The sequence below is a fragment of the Rhinatrema bivittatum genome, chromosome 4 (assembly GCF_901001135.1).
Source record: "Rhinatrema bivittatum chromosome 4, aRhiBiv1.1, whole genome shotgun sequence".
Taxonomy (NCBI): domain Eukaryota; kingdom Metazoa; phylum Chordata; class Amphibia; order Gymnophiona; family Rhinatrematidae; genus Rhinatrema; species Rhinatrema bivittatum.
Genome location: NC_042618.1, coordinates 201,732,948 through 201,752,662, shown reverse-complemented (window position 1 = coordinate 201,752,662; position 19,715 = coordinate 201,732,948). Strand labels below are relative to the sequence as shown.

Genomic DNA, 19,715 nt, shown 5'->3' with positions numbered 1-19,715 from the left:
ATGGACAGCTGCAGCCATATGCCACAACAGGTGCAGCATGCGGTGTGCAGAGACCTGGCAACTCCAAGAAATCTCTTCAGCCAGAGACATTAAGGTGAGCACTCGATCCCAGGGTAGAAACGCCCTGTCTTGCATTGTGTCGAACCTGGCACCAATAAAGTCCAGCTGAGTCAACGGGACAAGCTGAGACTTCGGGTAGTTGACCAGAAAGCCCAGGGTCTCCAACACCCGAACGGTGGCATGCAGGGACCACAGTGCTCCCTCTTGAGTGGTGCACTTGATAAGCTAGTCATCCAGATAGGGAAAAACCTGAACCTGCAGACTCCGTAGGTAGGCCCCCACCACAGCTAGGCACTTGGTGAAGACTCGGGGCAGAGACGCCAGGCCAAATGGTAGCACCCGATACTGGAAGTGTTCTTTGCCCACCACAAACTGGAGGTATTTCTGTGGACACAGGAAATCCTGATGTGGGCAGAGGCGTGCTTTAGATCGAGGGAGCAGAGCCAATCCTCCCTCTGCAAGAGTGGAATCAGGGCGCCCAATGAGCCCAACTTGAATCTTTCCCTTTTCAGGAATTTGTTCAAGACCCTTGAGTCCAGAATAGAACAGAATCCCCTGTTCTCTTTCAAATCAGGAAATATCTGGATTAGAAGCCGCTCCCTCTTTGCCTTGGCGGAATGGGTTCAACTGCCCTGGTTATTACAAGGGCGGAGAGCTCCATCAAGAGTATGTCCTGATTCGTGGAAGAGCCCCCACTAGGAGCACAGGGAAAGTCCGGAGGGGCACCCTGGAAGTTCAACCTGTACCCTCAACGAATAACTGATAGGACCCACCAGTCTGAGGTGACAATCAGTCAACAGTCCGCAAAGAACAGTAGCCGGCCTCCGACCGGAGGGTCCATCAATGAGGGCATGGGAGGCTGGCCTATGCTCCCTCTCAGCCAGTCAAAACCCCATGGCGGGGCTTTGGTGGGGCACCAGTCGAGTCCTAGGGACCTATTGTTGACTAGGGCACGTCCTAGGACCAGCCCGCTGAGGCCTCGCCCTTGCTGCCGAGGGTAGTACCTCTGCGGACGGTAAAAAGGGCGCCTCGGTCCTTGCCACAAGGGCTTCTTGTCGGAGGACTGTGGGTCAGAGATGCTGGCCGAGAGGTGCTGGAGGGTCTCATGATGATCCTTCAGCTGGGCCACAGCATCCTTAATCTTATCCTCAAAGAGATTCTCCGTGGTACAGGTGGCAATCTTCTCCTAAAGCTACAGACGGAGGTATGGAACCACGCCATGCGGCGGGCACCAATGCCCACTGCAGTCACCCTTGCCGCCATTTTAAATATATCATAGGTGGACTGGCCCATATGCTTGTCGCACTCCAAGCCTTGCTGGACCACCTTAAGGAAGTCCTCCTGTAGCTGCTGAGGCAGGCACTCAACCAGTTCCTAGAACCTTGCTTCCAGAGGTTCTAGGAGTACTATGTCATATACAATTGGTAACAGGCAATGCAGGTAGCCAGCATTGAGCCCTGGAAGATTTTCCTGCCAGGGCGTCCAGTGCCCAGTGCTCCCAGCCCGGGGGAGCAGAGGCATGGCTGCGAGAAAGTTTTGCCTTCTTGAGAGCAGGACTCCACCACAATGGATTGGTGTGAGAGCAGACACCACTTAAACTCCATAGTAGGCTGAACCAGGTACACCGCATCGGTCTTCCTGTTCACAGGGGGCACCGAAATGGGATGTTCCCACAGCCAAACAAACAAATCCTTAAATATGTTATGGACTGGGACAGCCACCAACTCCTTAGGTGCATCCACGAACTGGAGAACCTCCAGCAACTTGTGCCTGGCATCCTCCTCCGTCAGAAGCCGGAAGGGGATGGATTCCACCATGGCCTAGACAAAGCCCGTTAACGTCAAGTCCTCAGGAGGGGATCTGCATTGCTCTGTCCCTATCAATTCTGGTGCCGGTTTCCCTTGGGGCATCCACATGTGAGTGCTAGGATGGGGTCTGCTGGGTAGGGGGTGGTAAGCCACATGGCGCTAGGCAGCCCACAAACTCTCGTGCCACACATGCCTCTTTTGCTGTTACTATCAGGCAGATCACATTATGGCAGCCACATGTATTTGAAGTCATCTTTACTGTCACAAACATTTTCCAAGTACAGTGTACTGCTGCATTGTCAAGTGTAATCTGAGTAGGCATGCATGCTTTTGTTTACACAGCGACCTACACAGAGAAGCAGTCAGAGAAAGAAAGATGATAGCGAGGAGAGCAGCAGCTAACAGTCTACTGGCCTCCCTTTTCTGGAAGGGGATGTGGTAGATGAGGCCTATCAGGCAAAGTAGTGTTATATAAGGTTTTGGTGAAGCTGGCTGCCACTCAGCGTGATGTCGAGGGCTCATGCAGGGACACATGGGGGATCTGGGGGGAGATCCGGATGTATCTACATTCGTAGTCCATGGCATAGAGCGAGATTACAGAAGACACAGCAGAGCAGCACTATATCTGCAACTTTTGATGGGGAATACATTAAAGCTCCACCCGTCTTTTCCAAATAGCAAAAATGACTTTTGAGAACTCCGAAGGTGCGTTCAATGACAGAGTGGGTAGCACACATAAGGCCTCACTGTACCTAGTCTCTGCCAGCGTGTTGTGAATGTCAACAGGGGTGAGAAGCCAGGTCCTGCAACCGTGGCCAGACTCTCCTGCATCAAGGACACATTTAAGCCAACATTCACAGCATTGTCACTTGCATATCTGGCTGCCAAAACACTGCATCCTATAAGATTATATAAGTAGCCTGCACCTTTCCCTGAGCCTTTAAAGGCTAATTTGCGTAGCTAACAGCATACCTGTTTGGGACAGCTGAATTGCATCTGGGTATTGCAATAATTGCATGCCAGGCCCTCGCAACCAAGCTAAGGCTACTGGTGTGTAACTGGCTGCCAACCTTGAAGCGATACATAAGAGCTGCCACACCTGGGAATGTCCATGCTGACTCTAGAAACCCATTTGTGAGCCGCGTCACAGGGAATATGGCACACCACCAACATGCACAGGACACTGTTTCTGGTTGAGATGTGTGAGGCTCAAGACAAACTATGGGTGACAATGTGGATGACATCTCATAAACCAGCCACACGTGATCATGCAGTGCCACACGTGATCGTGCAGTGGACACTCAAGCTTGTCATAAACCTGTGAGCTTTAAATAGCTCCCAATGGTAGGATAGAAAGGGGACAATTTTGAAAATGAACACGTTGAAAGTGAATAGTGCCTGCTCACACCCCAAGCTATAGGCCCAGTGAATTGTTTGCCATGACAAGACTTGCAGGTATCTGAAGTATGGCTGCAGACGTAACTGTGCAAGCCACTTGTCATTGCAGCGATGCTTTTCCTACCCCCCAGCCACCCCCCATTTCAGTGCCGTTTGCTGCAAACACATAGCCAGAGATGGAATATAGAAAGAAGCATCTCTCTTACCTATGAGCCAACCGTCACTGTACAAGGCGTCCTCATAATTTGCAAAGAGACATGATTGCCTAAGTATAAAAGAATAATGCACAGCTCCCAGGAACTTGGCCACCACTACCAGGATGCAAATTCGAGCATCACAGGCCACTTGCACGTTGATGAAGTGGAACAGCTTTCTGTTGGGGTACATCTCCTCCCTCTAACAGGGTGAAATGATGGCCATGTGAGTGCAATCGATAGCTCCCAGAACATTTGGAAAGTTTGCAAAAGCATAAAAGCCTCTCTTCAAGTCCATCAAGTCCTGCCTGTCAAAAGGAAATGCTATATAGCGATTAATGCAGGCAGAGACTGCTGTGATGACTTGGTCCAACAAACCCTATTGTCGTCTGGAAAGAGCCGCTTGCCATGAAATGCAGGGTGGCCAACAGTTTGGTAAGGCCTGGCCCAGTTTGGGACCTTTGTGTGAACGGATCCAAAGCCCCACAGATTTCTTCATATAATTCCAGGATAGCCCGAGAGCTGAGGTGATACCTGCAAACCACATAGTCCTCTGGCATGCCCAGCAAGGATGTTCATGGAGGAAAGGTAGGCTCCCTGTATCTCCTGCATTGTGGGTGCCTGCATGTCATTCGGTGGCTCAGGCTGCCACCCTGCCGGGCCCATGGCTCTGCATGCGATGCAGGTACTTCTCTAGGAGGGCTTGGAACTAGCCTTGCCTGTTCTTGATATTGTTGTTCCAGTTGTAGTTGTCTGCGGCGAGCCTGCTGACGCATCCAGTATGCCACAACAATTACATTGGCCACAAACGTTATGGCTTTAGGAAGGTAGACCAGATTAAAACAAGTGTTTTTATTGGGCCAGGAAGGCCTGACAGGTACGTCTATTAGAATTCCTCTTTTTTTTGCGCGTGATAACGCGATCCACAGTATTGCCAGCGATAAAAAGTTTTTTCACTGTACCGCAAAGAAAAAAAGGTGTAGTTATTTCCGGCGTTAAATCCCGCAAAAGTGTGCATTACTCTATCGCAAACCGCACTAGTAGACCCTCATTTCCATTTACTCCACCCAAACTCCACCCATTTGAATACTAATTTTGAATTTGCATACGTATTTGCGATGCAGTAATTATCATGCGCATTACGGCATTATCATGCATAAGGCCCTAATGCGAAATAATAAATAACACTCATAGTCAGGTCCAGCGAAGACTTTTTAATAAGAGGATGGACTCTTGCCATCTGAAGTTCAATGAGAAGCGAGCTAGTGATCAGAGAGGAGTTTAAAATTTTAGCAGTAGGATTAGATAAACCCAGTTTTGAATTCTTCAGCAATTTTGATGGCATGGGATCTAGTTTTGAAGTGTTATGAATTAAGTTGATAAGAAAGTACTGCAGAGTGAGGATCTGATTCAACTGCCTTAAAATCATTACAGATAGAGGAAACCTTGTTTGAAAAAATAGTTGGCAAAACCTTCTGCAGAACAGGTAGAGTTAACCTCTAAAAAGGAAGCAGGTTGATTGGCTGATAAATTGTTTGCAATAGCTGAAAGGGCAGTTATCAGCTGCTCTTATCTTTCCCAACAAGTCCAACTTATCACCAGCAGATGAAGGTTCTGCTGTCAGCACTCTCTGCACTAAGCATTTGTGAGAATACTACCCTGGACGTTCTGGAGTTCAGTCTCTTACCTAAAATCCTAAATGTTGTTGCGATCCTGCCCGCGAGGAGCGCGGGCAGGCTCTTAACCTTGTGCGGCCAGTCCGGCCGCTGATGCTGTTGCTGTTGCCGCCGCGCCTGTCTCTCCGCGGCCTCCAGGTCCCCCTCCATCCGCCTTCTGTTCCCTGCAGCGGGGCCGATCCGCCACGAGGCTCTCCCTCGCGGTCGGGACCCCCGCTGCTGCTTCTGGCTCTCCCCGGCGTGCTCTGCCGCTCCCGGGGTCCTTGCCCGGCAGGGAGGCCGTCCCTGCCAGTGCCTGCAGCCACTCCAACTTCCTGCAGCCTGTCATCGCTGCTTTCCTTAGACCCCGTGGCGGGGCTGTCCCGGCTGCCTTCCTGCTTCGGACCCTGCAGCCCCCGGCTCTCCCTGGATTCTCCACGTGGCCGGGAGGATGCCGCCAGCTTCCAGCTTGCCTCTCCAGTTTCCTGGGGCGCGGGCGCGCGCCTCTCTACTCCTCTTCTAGGGCCAGCCAGGTGTGGCCCCCTGCTGGCCCCTCCCTGGGCGTTGTCTTCATCAGCCTTACTAAAGGGCTCAGCAGTCAGTCTGTCTTTGCCTTCGCAAGGAGTTGGTCACTCCTGAGTTCCTCGCTCCAGGAGCTGCCTTGGTTTCCAGCCTTCTGCAAGGTCCAGTGTTACTCGTTCTCTGTTGGAGCCCCTCGTCTCGTCTGATGTTCCAGTCCTGATGTCTGCCTGTCCACGTTCCTGCTCTTGGCCTGTCTTCCAATCCGATCCTGTGTTCCAGTCCAGTTGATGCCTTGCCTTTGGCTGCCGGTGTGCAGCAAACCCTGCTTCAGGCTGCCGGTGTGCAGCAACCTGCTTCTACCCTGTTCCTGAATCTCCTGAAAGCTAGCACCTCGTTCCTGTTCTTCAAGATGTCCTGGTGTCTTGCGGCAAGCCATGTCGTGGTCCATGACCAGCCCCATGGGCGGGCTGAGTAGGGCGCTTCGTGATGCAAGCCATGCACCTCGTTCCTGAGTCTGTGAGAAAGCCTTACCCTGTTCCTGAATCCCCTGAAAGCTAGCACCTCGTTCCTGTTCTTCAAGATGTCCTGGTGTCTTGCGGCAAGCCATGTCGTGGTCCATGACCAGCCCCATGGGCGGGCTGAGTACGGCGCTTCATGATGCAAGCCATGCACCTCGTTCCTGAGTCTTTGGGAAAAGCCTTACCTTGTTCTTGAACTCTCTGAAAGCCTGGTATCCTGTGGCAACCCCTGTTGTGGTCCGTGACCAGCCCCACGGGGCGGGCTGTGTAGGGCGCTCCATGTTGCCAGTCTTGTACCTCGCCCTTGAGTCTCCTGTATGCATCACACCTCGTTTCTGAGTCCACGTCTGCACTTCCAGTACCTCACTTCTGAGTCTACGTCAGCACTTCCAGTACCTTGCTTCTGAGTCTACGTCAGCACGTCCAGTACCTTGTCTCTGAGTCCACGTCTGCACTTCCAGTACCTTGCTTCTGAGTCTACGTCAGCACGTCCAGTACCTTGTCTCTGAGTCCACGTCTGCACTTCCAGTACCTCGCTTCTGACTCTACGTCAGCACGTCCAGTACCTTGTCTCCGAGTCCACGTCTGCACTTCCAGTACCTTGCTTCTGAGTCTACGTCAGCACGTCCAGTACCTTGTCTCTGAGTCTCGTCTGCTTCCATGTTCCAGTCCTCGCTGCCCTGGCCTCCATCCGGCCTGCCGCTTCATGCCGTACCCTGCGGCAGGTCCGAAAGGGCTGGGAACGGTCGGAGGACTGTTCACAAGACCAACATAGCGTCGTTGGGTCTTCCGAAGCGTGCAGGCCCTCCTCCGGGCCTGTCTTCCAGTCTTCACTCCAGCTTGCTTCCGTCCAACCCATGCTCGGGCATGCCACGCCTCCCGCGGCACCTCTTCAGACCCTCTGGCATCGAGCCGCTGCCCAAGGGCACACACCTCTCCCAGGAGTAGGATCGCTCTCCGAGCGCTCCGCAACAAATGTGGCTTCCAGTACTTCACATGTACCATAACAGTGGGTTCCTTCCCAGCACTCTAAAATTCTATCTAGTTGATGCATGAGGTCTGCCACCTTCGCAGCAGGCAGGCAATATACCAAGTAATTTTCATGGCCTATGCTACTTGCTTGTTTGCTAGTTATACGTCTTCATGGCAACTGCTGCTCCAGGAGATTCAAGCTTAGGTCCTGATCTAAGCAGCATTTTTGCTCACTCACAGAATGAGAAAAACCTTAGTTATCTACTTGCTCAAGAAAGAGAATAGATGATTGAGATTTGATGGGTAGGGAAAGGAGTATGGAAATCTGTGAGGTAGAGTTGATGATGGGAAGCCAGAAAGGAGAGTGTTGGCTGAGAGGGCAGAGTGCCAGAGCAGAGGATGGAGAGCTAAAAGGAAGAAGAGAACATGAGGGGGAGGGATTGGGGAAGGGAGCCCAATATAGAGCCCTAAAGGAAAACTGCAACCTTGAATCTTCTAGTACAATGATGGTAAACCTAAAACATGAATGTTCAAGTTGACATTCATTTAATTCACTGGCATGACTTTCTTATTAAAATTAATTTACTTCCAATGATGCCCCATGGACACTGGAAGGTATTTCCACCTGTTTAGCATTTAATGACATCACATTTTAACAGGATTAGCCATTCCTGTTTTAGTGCTTGCAGAACATGTTAATCCTTCAGCTTTGGCTCTGCAAGTACAATTAGCAGTATTCTCATAGTAATTTCCCCAATTCTCATCAGAACTTATTTACAAGTATGATTCTTTGCATAGGTCCCTTACTACTCTTTAACAAAGTTCTTATTACCTTGCAAATTTCACTAAATTTTTCTTAGTATCATAAAAACTCCCATGTTGCAAGCCTGCATCACATCTGTCTGTAATTACAGTATTGTAAGCTTAACTACTTAGAGGAGATGAGGAAAGAGAAAAGGGACTTCATTAAGTAATAAATAGCTATAAGGTGGCAAAAGCTGTAACAAAAAATATTGGTGGGAGCTTTCTTCTCCCATAATAATTACCTTTACATTAGGCTTTTTTGTTGAAGATCCTCGGTACCAACCTAAAGCAAATAAAAAGAAAAGGCTACATTAAAAAAAGAATGTAACAAGCTTCATATATGTTGGTATAGAACACCTGAAGAAAAATGATATGAGAATTAGAGTACAGAGCTCTGAAGTCTGGCAACAGAGGTTTGTAATCCATCACGGTCACTTGCCATATGATCATGAAAAGTCAGTCATGTAATTCTTTATGCTTGCTATCATTTTGGCCCAAACAAAATGCTAATGCAAAAATGGACTGAAATATCAAAGTTAAGAAAACATTTCAATTTCCATAAATAGTTTGACTGTATCATCTGTAAACCTGCTTATTCTACTATTAATCTATTCTTTTCTTTTTCTCTGTAGTCTTCCTTCAAAGGTTTATTTATTTATTTAGATTTTTATATTCCGCTTTTCGGCACTTCAAAGTGTACATCAAAGTGGTCTATATTCAGGTACGATAGGTATTTCCCTATCGCCACAGGGCTTACAAACTAACTTTGTACTTGAGGCATCGGAGGGTAAAGTGACTTGCCCAAGGTCACAAAGAGTGAAAGTGGGATTTGAATTCTGGTTTCCCTGTGTCATAGCCCGCTGCACTAACCAATAGGCTACTCTTCCACTCCTTTCCATTTAAAGATTACCGGTGATCAACTATGTCTCCAAGACAAAGCTCTAACCACTAGGGTATTAAATTAGTCCTTCAAACTGTAGTTTCACCATACTCACATAAAAGCTTTATTTGTTTATTTATTTAGTGCTTTTTTATACCGACATTCATGATACCAATCATATCATATCGGTTTACAAGAAACAATGGGGCAATAACATTAACATCAACATGAACAATAAGGCGAAAAGTGAAAAGTTACAATAAAACAGGGGCACTCGAACTGGGAGGAGGAAGAGCCAGAGGCATGTGTAACTCAGAACTAAATAATATCAGGTCATGTACTCAGGACTATAATAATAATAACATGTACTCAGGACTGAATACTATCAAATATATAAATAATATCATATACTCAGAACTGTAATAATATCGTATATTCATGACTAAATAGTATCAGGTCATAAAACTCAGATCTTACTAATGTCGGGTCAAATGCTATATCAGGGTTGGGGTACATCGACTAGAGGACCATGGCGAGTTATTGTAGTTGGGGAGGTCATAGATCAGGGAAGGCTTGTAGAAATAACCAAGTCTTGAGTTTCTTTCTGAATGTCAGTATGCAAGGTTCTTGTCTAAGGTCAGGAGGCATGGCATTCCAGATGGTTGGCGCCGCTGTCGAGAAGGCTCGATCTTTGGTGGATGAGAGGTGTGTGGATTTGGCTGGGGGGGGGGGGGGGGCGGTGTAGCGAGCCCTTGTAGGCTTCTCTGATGGGTCTAGAAGAGAAGTGTAGTGTGAGTGGGTAGTGTATATCGATGGGTGTTCTGTTGTAAATAGCTTTGTGGATGATGGTGAAGCTTAGTGCAAATATTGTATTATTACTAACACTGTAATTTAACACATTCTAAACTGTATAAAATATATGTGCAAGTTTTCATTTATGTAACTAAGGCTACTATCCTCAAAGCATAAAATAAATGTAACTTTTACATATACTAGTTTGTTAGGGTTTGTTTTTTTTTAATTTAGTGAATCTAGTATTCATAACAAGATCCAGACTAACAGAACCAGGAAATTACATCCTATTTTTATTCACAACATAATGAACATACACACAACCAAAGCAAGAGCAGTGCAAACATCTATAATCCATTAAGTGAGATTGTTTTAGATTTTAGTTTATGAGTGGTCTAAATATTCTTTTTTTCTGCTTCTCCATGTTCTTTCACAATGTATTTTTTTATAATGTGGTGTTTTATTCCTACTCCAAATTGCATGTTTTAGAAATACATGTCCTTGCCAGCTAGGATGACTGTAAAAGATTCATCCAAGATTTATTCTTCACTCCTTCAATCAACAGAGGTCATCACAACAGTGAAAGCTTTCCTTCTCTTCCTCCCAGAGACTTAGCATATTGCTTCTATGGTACACCCAACCTCTGCAATTCTGTTGAGCAAGACATGCAAATACAAGTCTCCTGTACTGAGGTCTGTAACATGGGGACAGTTCTTTTACAATGTCATTTGGATTGTGTTGTGATGAGGCAGAAATATCTGTACCCCCTTCTTTCTCCAACAATGATTACCACTAAGAATTATTTTTTATCAAATAAAGTTTGCTTCAATTTTAATACCATTTCGCCGAATGGGTAGTATGTGCTTTTCACTTTGGAATTTATGGTAGCTAGTTTGTACTATGTAGCAAAGTGAAAATTTCCGGCTAACTTTTAAGTAGGATGAATTAACATCTAACCTTTTCTCCCTCACGAGGGTTGAAGTACATTGACAGGTAGTTGAGAAGAAATTATATTTTTCTACTCTCGATTTTTTTTTTTTAAATACCAATGTAATAAGCTGTTTAAAAATTGCCCGTTGCTGCACATTAATGGCCAGTTTTAATGCAAATGGTGTCTCACAAAACACTGTATTAAATGCTTGACGAATTGACATTAAACAGAGGTAATTATTCAACAGCATTTAGCCAGCTAACAGGGTCATTTATCAAAATGCGATGTGGCCTACCACACGCGATAACGGCCACATCGCAGTAGTATTATTGAAATAAGGGGAAGGAGAGGAATGTGGGTGGGTTTTGGAAGGGGGTTAAGGCCCTACAGCGCTGCACACGATAATGTTTTCCACATTATCGCCGGCTGACCGTGGGAAATAACACCACCTTTTCCCGTGGCGTTATGGGTACGAAAGCATGCAGCTCGGTCTCAACTGCGGTGGGCGAAAATGCACCACCGCGATACAGCCGGCTGCACAATTTTACCCCCAGCCGCTTTTTTTTTTTTTAACCACGGCTCAATTATCCCTAGAATTTAGCTAGCTAAGTTAAGGGCATAACTAGGAAGAGTCGAGTTATCTGGCTAAGCTAGCCAGCTAAATCTGATAATCAGAGTTACTTGGATAACAGCCAGCTAAGGCTGATTGAGCCAAAGCCCTGTCCTAAAGTTATCTGGCTAACTTTAACATAGCTGGCAGTATCAATAGTAAGTCTGCACTATTAAATATACTTCCAAAGTCAGCCAGATAGTTTATCCGGCTAACTTTGATATCTGGACTGTGACTGAATATGAACCTCATATAGTGTTTAGCAGGAGATAACACTAATGCATTATAATCAGTGGCTATAGCAAGGCCCGCTTTGGACCCAAATGTCCCCCACTTCAATAGCACAGTAAGACCAGTCAGCAATACCTCAATCCCTCTTCTGGTCTCCTTCCTCGGCTGAGTGAAACACCCTCCCCTCCTCTTTAAAATACAAGAGGGGTCTTGCTTCGCTATCTGGGAAGGGATCAGACAAGAAGGGTCTGCTTGACCACTGGGAGGAAAAGAGAAGAACCCCACAGCAGGCTGTGCCTTAGCTCCCGGAGAGAACACAAAATTTTACTTCACCTCAGGGAAGTGCAGTTAAGTTTTTGTGTAACCTAAAGGTTAACACAAATCATGCTGCTCAATGAGATTTGCATTGATCTCATTTGGATATTGATGAGCTGATTTGAATAGAAACAGCTCATTAACCTTTACGCAGACTAGCACAAAAATAGTTTAAAGGTAATGCAGCACTAATTTGTGTTAAAATGGGTGTTAATGCTACATTAGTTTTAATGCACTTCAGTACATTGGCCCCTAAATTACTTTCTGTATGATATATATGGGGTAGATTTTAAAAACTTGTGCACGACCATGTGCATGCGCTACCCGGTGCGCACACATGGAAACACGATTTTATAACATGCGCGCACCGGTGCGTGCATGTTATAAAATCGGGGGTCGGCGCGCACAAGGGGGTGCACATTTGTGCAACCTGAGCGCAGACGCTCACAGCATTCCGCAGGTTCCTCCCAGTCCGCTCCAATTTAGGAGCGGACTGGGAGGGAACTTCCCTATCCCCTATTCTAACCTTCCTACCCCTTCCCGCCCCATCCTAACCCTCCAATCCTTATCTTACCTTTTGCGCCTGCTTCGAGCAAGTTGTGCACGTTGGCACCCTGTTGGCACGCGATCCCCCAGCACAGCAGCAAATGGGCACTGTGCCAGGTGTCTCTAGCCAAGTCCCTCCCTGCGGACCGCTCAGCCCCCTCCACACCACTTTCCCGAGGCCCCGGGATTTACACACATCCTGGGGATTTACGCGCATGGCCGGGCCTTTGAAAATTGGCCCGGCGCTTTTAAGCCCGGGATTTAGTGTGTAAGGTTTTGAAAATCTAACCCTATGTGTACCAATTTTTGTGGATTTATCTGATGCATTATTTGGCCTCTCTGTTGAGAATACCAAGTAGGAAGAAAATTGTAGGCATTGTGGTTTTAGACACATGAACAAATATCCACTGAGAAATGTCATGAATCACCTACTCATTATATGGAAGCCTTCATATGTTAATTATTTGCAGTACCAGCCAAAACCATGGCCTGGAAAGCAAAGGCTAGGTATCCTACTGCACAATCTGTGCTTTTTAACATATTTATAAATTATGTGAAAAAGGGAACAGCAAGTAAGGTGATCAAATTCACAGAAGACACAAGAAGTAAAATCACAGGCGGGTTGTGAGCAATTGCAGGAGTACCTTATGTGGGCATCCAAATGGCAGATGAAAGTTAATGTGGATAATTGCAACATGATGCACATAGGGAAAAATAATCAACACTGTATTTACATGATATAATGTTTGGTTCCCTAGAACCCAAGAAAAGGATCAAGGTATTATTGTGGACAATATATTGAAATCATTGGCTCAATGTGTGGCAGCAGTCAAAAATGCAAACAAAATGTTAGAAATTATAAGGAATGTAATAAACAGAGAATATCAAAATGCCTCTGTATTATTCTATGGTGCGATCACACCTAGAGTGCTGTATGCAATTCTGGTGGCCATATCTAAAAAAAAAGATATTGTAAAATTAGAAAAGATAAAGAGAAGGGCTACCAAGATGATAAAGGAGATGGAACAGCTTCCCCTGTAAGGAAAGGCTAAAGAAGTTAGGGCTCTTCAGTTTGAAGTTGAGATAGCCGAAGCAAGATATGAAAGAGGTCTATAAAATCATGAGTGGAGTAGAACAGGTAAACATGAATCAGTTGTTTACTTTTTCAAAAATACAAAAAACTTACCATGAGGTTATTAATTAGCACATTTAAAACAAATCTGAGAAAATAATTTTTTTTTTTTTTTTACTCAATGTACAAGGAAATGATGGGATTCATTGCTGGAGGATGTGGTAAAGATGCATCCTGGACAAATGCCTGGAGACAAAGTCTATAAATCGCTATAACTAGATGTACATGGGGAAAGCCCTGGCTTATCCCTGGGCATGAGCAGCATGGAATCTATCTACTATTTGGGATCTTGCTAGGTACTTGTGGCCTGGATTGGCCACTGTTGGAAACAAGATATTGGGCTTGATGGACCCTTGGACTAAAACCAGTATGGCAGTTCTTATGTTTTTATAACTAGGGAACACTCTGTAAAATTAACATATAGGATTTTTCTGTCATGCACAATTAAGCGATGAACTTGTTGCCCCAAAATGTTAAGACTAGTAGGCTTGTTTAAAAAAATTTGGACAAGTTTATTTATGGACCTGTCCTCCTAAATTACCACCCAAAGGGACTTTGGTTTCTCCACCACTTGATTCTTGAGGACAGCAACATGAAACAAACTTTTATATCGGGATTTGCCAAGCACTACCAGATGATCTAGACTGGCCACTTTTGGAGGCAGGATGCTGGGCTTCTTGAACCTTTGGTATGTTCAAGGATTACTGTTTGAATGTACAGCAGATGTGGAAGACAAATATTTTATCAGATAGACAATCCTTTGACTTATTTTTACATGTCTTTACATTTTAACAATAAATGAAGAGCAGCTACAACACTTTCCAAATCCCTGTTTAAGAATATAAGAACATAAGCAAAGTTGGCCTTAGTGAATAGCAGTGATAAACTGAGAAAAAAACTGCTTTGACATCAGAATAGGTGGTAACCTGAAAAAAATGTTTACACATTTGCATTCTGAGCCTTTCTACTTGGGTAGTATAGGAGGGAAGCTAGAGCCTGATACGTTTACAGGCTAGGAGGCACAGGAACAGAGTCCATGTGACAATTATTTTCTACTACTGTTGCGCAGTGAAGGTGAACAGCAGCAATGAAAATAAAACAAATCACTCTTTCGAAAAGCAAAGTATTATTTACCCACATATGTTAAATACAGTACAAAGTTGCAAATATCTCCAAGCAACTACACGCATGTAGTCCACAAAAGAAATACATCAGTCTTTGGTGGGCATACAGAGGAATTTTTTGAACAATTTATTAGTCATTTACTCATAGCTTCAATTTTAGGAAGAGAAGCAGAGAAAGTCTATTTACTGTAATAAATTAGAAGCAATAGCAACTGGAAAGGGATAGGACTGCAGTTATTATTGGCAACACAATTATTAGAAATGTACATAGCTAGGCAGCTAGTGAGCTTGGTAACTTGTTGCCTGACTTGAAAGTGGTAAACCTTAGGGGCCACTTGGATAGGATTTTTAGAGTAAGCTGAGGAACAGGCTGTCATGGTATATATGCGTAACAATTACATAGGAAGGTGCAGAAGGGAAGAAGCCAAATTTAGGCTTCTAGGTCAGAGACTGAAATCCAGCATCTCTAGGGTAGCATTCTCAGAAATGTTCCCTGTTCCACATGCAGGGCCCCAGTTTCAATGCTTCATTGAGATGATGGTGTAAGTAAGGGAGATTTAGATTTTTTAGAACTGGGGAACATTTCGGGGCAGGAGAACCCTAAATAAATAAAATAAAGCAAGTTTGCTTACTATAAACAATATTATCAATACATAGCAGGATGAATTAACCATTATATGTAGGTGGTGTCATCTGAAAGCACCAGACTCATCTCTCCAAGTTGGTAAAGCTTTGAGCTCTACTGAACATGAGTGGGAGTTCTCATGCACATGTTCCCTTGTGAGTCTCTTCAATCTACATCAGAGCTAAATCTAGCTATGTAATCGAGACTCCAGGGAGGCAGGCAGGAATTTCATGGCTAATTCATCCTATCTATAGAAAACACCATTTACGATAAGCAAACTTGGTTTTTCCATCAATCAGGCTGAATTAGCTATTACATGTGGGGAGTCCCAAGCTGAGACATACAGTGGAGCATTTACTTACGGGCCGATTCAGTGAAGTCCGCGGGAGAGCCTGCTGACAGTCACGGGCTCGGAAACCGGACGCCGGCAAAATTGAGCATCCGGTTTTCGGCCCGACAGCCGCCGGCTGACTTCAAACATTTTTTTTCTTTTTTTTTAACTTTTTTTTACTCTTCGGGACCTCCAACTTAATATCATGATATTAAGTCGGTGGGTGCACAGAAAAGCAGTTTTTACTGCTTTTCTGTGCACTTTCCCGGTGCCGGCAGAAACTAGCGCCTACCTTTGGGTAGGCGCTAATTTCTTAAAAGTAAAATGTGCGGCTTGGCTGCACAGTTTACTTACTGCATCGCGCGGGCATACCTAATAGGGCCATCAACATGCATTTGCATGTTGAGAGCACTATTAGGTGCCGTGGGTTGGACGCGCGTTTTCCTCCCCTTACTGAATAAGGGGTAAGGGAAAACGCGCGTCCAAGGGCAGGTTAACAGTGTGCTCCGTCGGAGCGCACTGTACTGTATTGGCCTGTTAGTAAGCAACCTGGCCCCCACCATTGACAATAGGCTGCAGTGAGAACAGACTTTGCAAAACTGCTTGTGTAAATTTACTGGCAGTTCTTGAGAGGTTATCAAGAAGGCAATGGGACATAAATGTATGAACTGAATACCAAGCTACAGCTTTGCACATATCCTCAATGGATACTTCTCGAATATGAGCAACAGAAGCAGCCATGGCTCTCTCTTAATTGTGGGGCTTGCCGCTGGACACAATGAACAGGCCTATATGGTCGAAAATACCTCCCAGAAAATTGCCTCTCTAGAGAAGGATTGTAAAGTGAAATTGGAAGAACAAAACCAAGCATAATAGAGATAAAGAAAGATCTGAAAAGAATAATTGACTCTAATGCTGTTATAATGCGGGAACAATCTATATTAACACGCAGACTAGAGTCAGTGGAAAATGATCTTCGTCAGCTAAATATAAGATTATTGAATTTTCCCCGAGTAATGGGAGAAGTTCCCTTGATTACTTTTAAAGGGTATCTAAAATAAATTCTTAAGATACCAGAAGAACAAATACCATCAGTAAAAAAGATAATATACCTTCAACAGAAACAATCACAGTTTCAGATTTCACCAACTGGAGACCCTGGGAACTTTGATAACCTTTCAGATTATTTAGAGAGTTCTGGAGTTGAAGTGGCAGAAAGAACTGTTTTGTTTGTTACCTTGTATTCTGAATAGATAGAGGGTTAATTATGAAGCATTATTTCAAATGTATAAATATTACCTATCTTGGGGGTATGATTCGTATTTTCCCTGATCTTTCCAGAGTGACACAACTACGCCGTAAGGAATTTTTGCAATTGCGTCCTGAAGCTTTGGCGAAAGGTGTCAATTTTGTACTACACTATCCCGCTAAATGTGTCATTAAATCTTCTGGTTTGTGTTTTATAACCCTGAACAGATTAGGCAGTTTTTGGGTTCTAAAGAACAGCCCCCCCAACAGTAATTAACCGTGAATGAAGTAAAATATGGATATCAGGGAAGTTTTGATGTGATTACTGGTATATTTCCTTTTTTCTCCCCTTGTATTACCTATGGGTTTTCCCCCGGTATTACCGCAAGTAGAAAGAGAACATTTCTATATTTTTATTTCTGTATTGTGATAATTTTGAAAAAAATATTTCTTGATATGCACTCATGTTTCCAAGCAAAGTAATCTTTGTTGTAATGGTAAAAGTTTGATAAATAATAAATTAAAAAAAAAAAAAAAAAAAAAAAGATTTACCAGTTCTAGAGCTCTGATGATTTTATAGACATTAATCATGTCCCCCTTCAGCAGTCTCTTTTCCAAGCTGAACAGCCCTAACGTCTTTAGCCATTCCTCGCAAGGTAGCAATCATTTTGGTCTCCCTGCTCTGTACGTTCTCCAGTGTATTTTATCTTGTTTTGAGATGTGGCAACCAGAACTGTATACAGTACTCAAGGTGCAGTCTCACCATAGTGTGATATGGAAGCATTATGACATTTTCCGTTTTACCATATTCTTCCAAATAATTCCTAACATTCTGTTTGCTTTTTTGACTGCCAGGGCATACTGAGCTGACTATTTCAAAGTATTATCCACTATGAGGTCTAGATCTTTTTCCTGGATGGTAGCTCCTAATATGGAACCTAACATTGTGTATAGCATGGGTTATTTTCCCTAAATGGATTACCTTGCACTTGTCCACATTAAATTTCATCTGCCTTTTGGAAGCCCAATCTTCCAGTCTTGCAAGGTCCTACAGTAATTTATTAAATCTGCTTGTGATTTAACTACTCTGAATAATTTTGTATAATCTGCAAATTTGTTCACCTCACTCATCGTATTCTTTCCAGTTATTTATTAATATATTGAAAAGCACCAGTCCAAATACAGACCTCTGAGGAACTCTACTATTTACCCTTTTCCACTGAGAAAATTGACCATTTAATCCTACTCTGTTTACTGTCTTTTAACCAGTTTGTAATCCACGAAAGGACATCACCTCCTATCCCATGACCTTTTAATTTTCTTAGAAGCGTCTCATGAAGGACTTTGTTAAATGCCTTCTGAAAATCCAAATACCCTACATCTGCCGGTTCACCTTTATCCACGTTTATTAACTCCTTAAAAAAAAAATAAAACAAATTAGTGATGCAAGACTTCCCTTGGGTAAATCCATGCTGACAGTAACCATGATTTCTATATGCTCAGTGTTTACTGAAGAGGATGTTGGGGAGGTACCCGTACTGGAAAAGGTTTTCATGGGTAATGATTCAGATGGACTGAACTAAATCACGGTGAACCTAGAAGACGTGGTAGACCAGACTGACAAACTGAAGAGTAGTAAATCACCTGGACCAGATGTTATATACCCCAGGGTACTGAAGGAACTAAAAAATGAAATTTCAGACCTATTAGTAAAAATTTGTAACCTATCATTAAAATCATCCATTGTACCTAAACACTGGAGTATAGCTAATGTAACTCCAATATTTAAAAAGGGCTCCAGGGGCAATCCAGGAAACTACAGACCGGTTAGCCTGACTTCAATGCCAGGAAAAATAGTGGAAAGTGTTCTAAATATCAAAATCACAGAACATATAGAAAGACATGGTTTAATGGAACAAAGTCAGCATGGTTTTACCCAAGGCAAGTCTCGCCTAATAAATCTGCTTCACTTTTTCGAAGGAGTTAATAAACATGTGGATAAAGGTGAACCGGTAGATGTAGTGTACGGTACTTGGATTTTCAGAAGGCGTTTGACAAAGTTCCTCATGAGAGGCTTCTAGGAAAAGTAAAAAGTCATGGGATAGGTGGTGATGTCCTTTCGTGGATTACAAACTGGCTAAAAGATTGGAAACAGAGAGTAGGATTAAATGAACAATTTTTCAGTGGAATGGAGTGGGCAGTGGAGTGCCTCAAGGATCTGTATTGGGACCCTTACTTTTCAATATATTTATAAATGATCTGGAAAGAAATACGACAAGTGAGGTAATCAAATTTGCAGATGATATAAAATTGTTCAGAGTAGTTAAATCACAAGCAGATTGTGATAAATTTCAGGAAGACCTTGTGAGACTGGAAAATTGGGCATCGAAATGGCAGATGAAATTTAATGTGGATAAGTGCAAGGTGATTCATATAGGGAAAAATAACCCATGCTATAGTTACCCAATGTTAGGTTCCATATTAGGTGCTACCACCCAAGAAAGAGATCTAGGCGTCATAGTGGATAACACATTGAAATTGTCGGATCAGTGTGCTGCGGCAGTCAAGAAATCAAACAGAATGTTGGGAATTATTAGAAAGGGAATGGTGAATAAAACGGAAAATGTCATAATGCCTCTGTATCGCTCCATGGTGAGACCGCACCTTGAATACTGTATACAATTCTGGTCACCGCATCTCAAAAAAGATATAGTTGTGATGGAGAAGGTACAGAGAAGGGCAACCAAAATGATAAGGAGAATGGAACAGCTCCCGTATGAGGAAAGACTAAAGAGGTTAGGACTTTTCAGCTTGGAGAAGAGACGACTGAGGGGGGATATGATAGAGGGGTTTAAAATCATGAGATGTCTAGAACGGATAGATGTGAATCGGTTATTTACTCTTTCAAATAATAGAAAGATTAGGGGGCACTCTATGAAGTTAGCATGTGGCACATTTAAAACCAATCGGAGAAAGTTCTTTTTCACTCAACGCACAATTAAACTCTGGAATTTGTTGC

The 19,715-nt window shown here is 44.0% G+C and overlaps 1 protein-coding gene across 3 annotated transcripts in view; it reads right to left on the bottom strand.

The window, feature by feature from the left end:
* Nucleotides 1–19,715, bottom strand: part of DOCK3 (dedicator of cytokinesis 3) — a 1,203,328-nt gene that overhangs the window by 1,025,849 nt on the left and 157,764 nt on the right. For all 3 annotated transcript variants that reach the window (XM_029599541.1, XM_029599543.1, XM_029599542.1), the window contains exon 3: nucleotides 8,174–8,214. In XM_029599541.1, coding sequence (XP_029455401.1) covers nucleotides 8,174–8,214 — 41 coding nt within the window. The remainder of the gene's footprint in view (nucleotides 1–8,173; nucleotides 8,215–19,715) is intronic.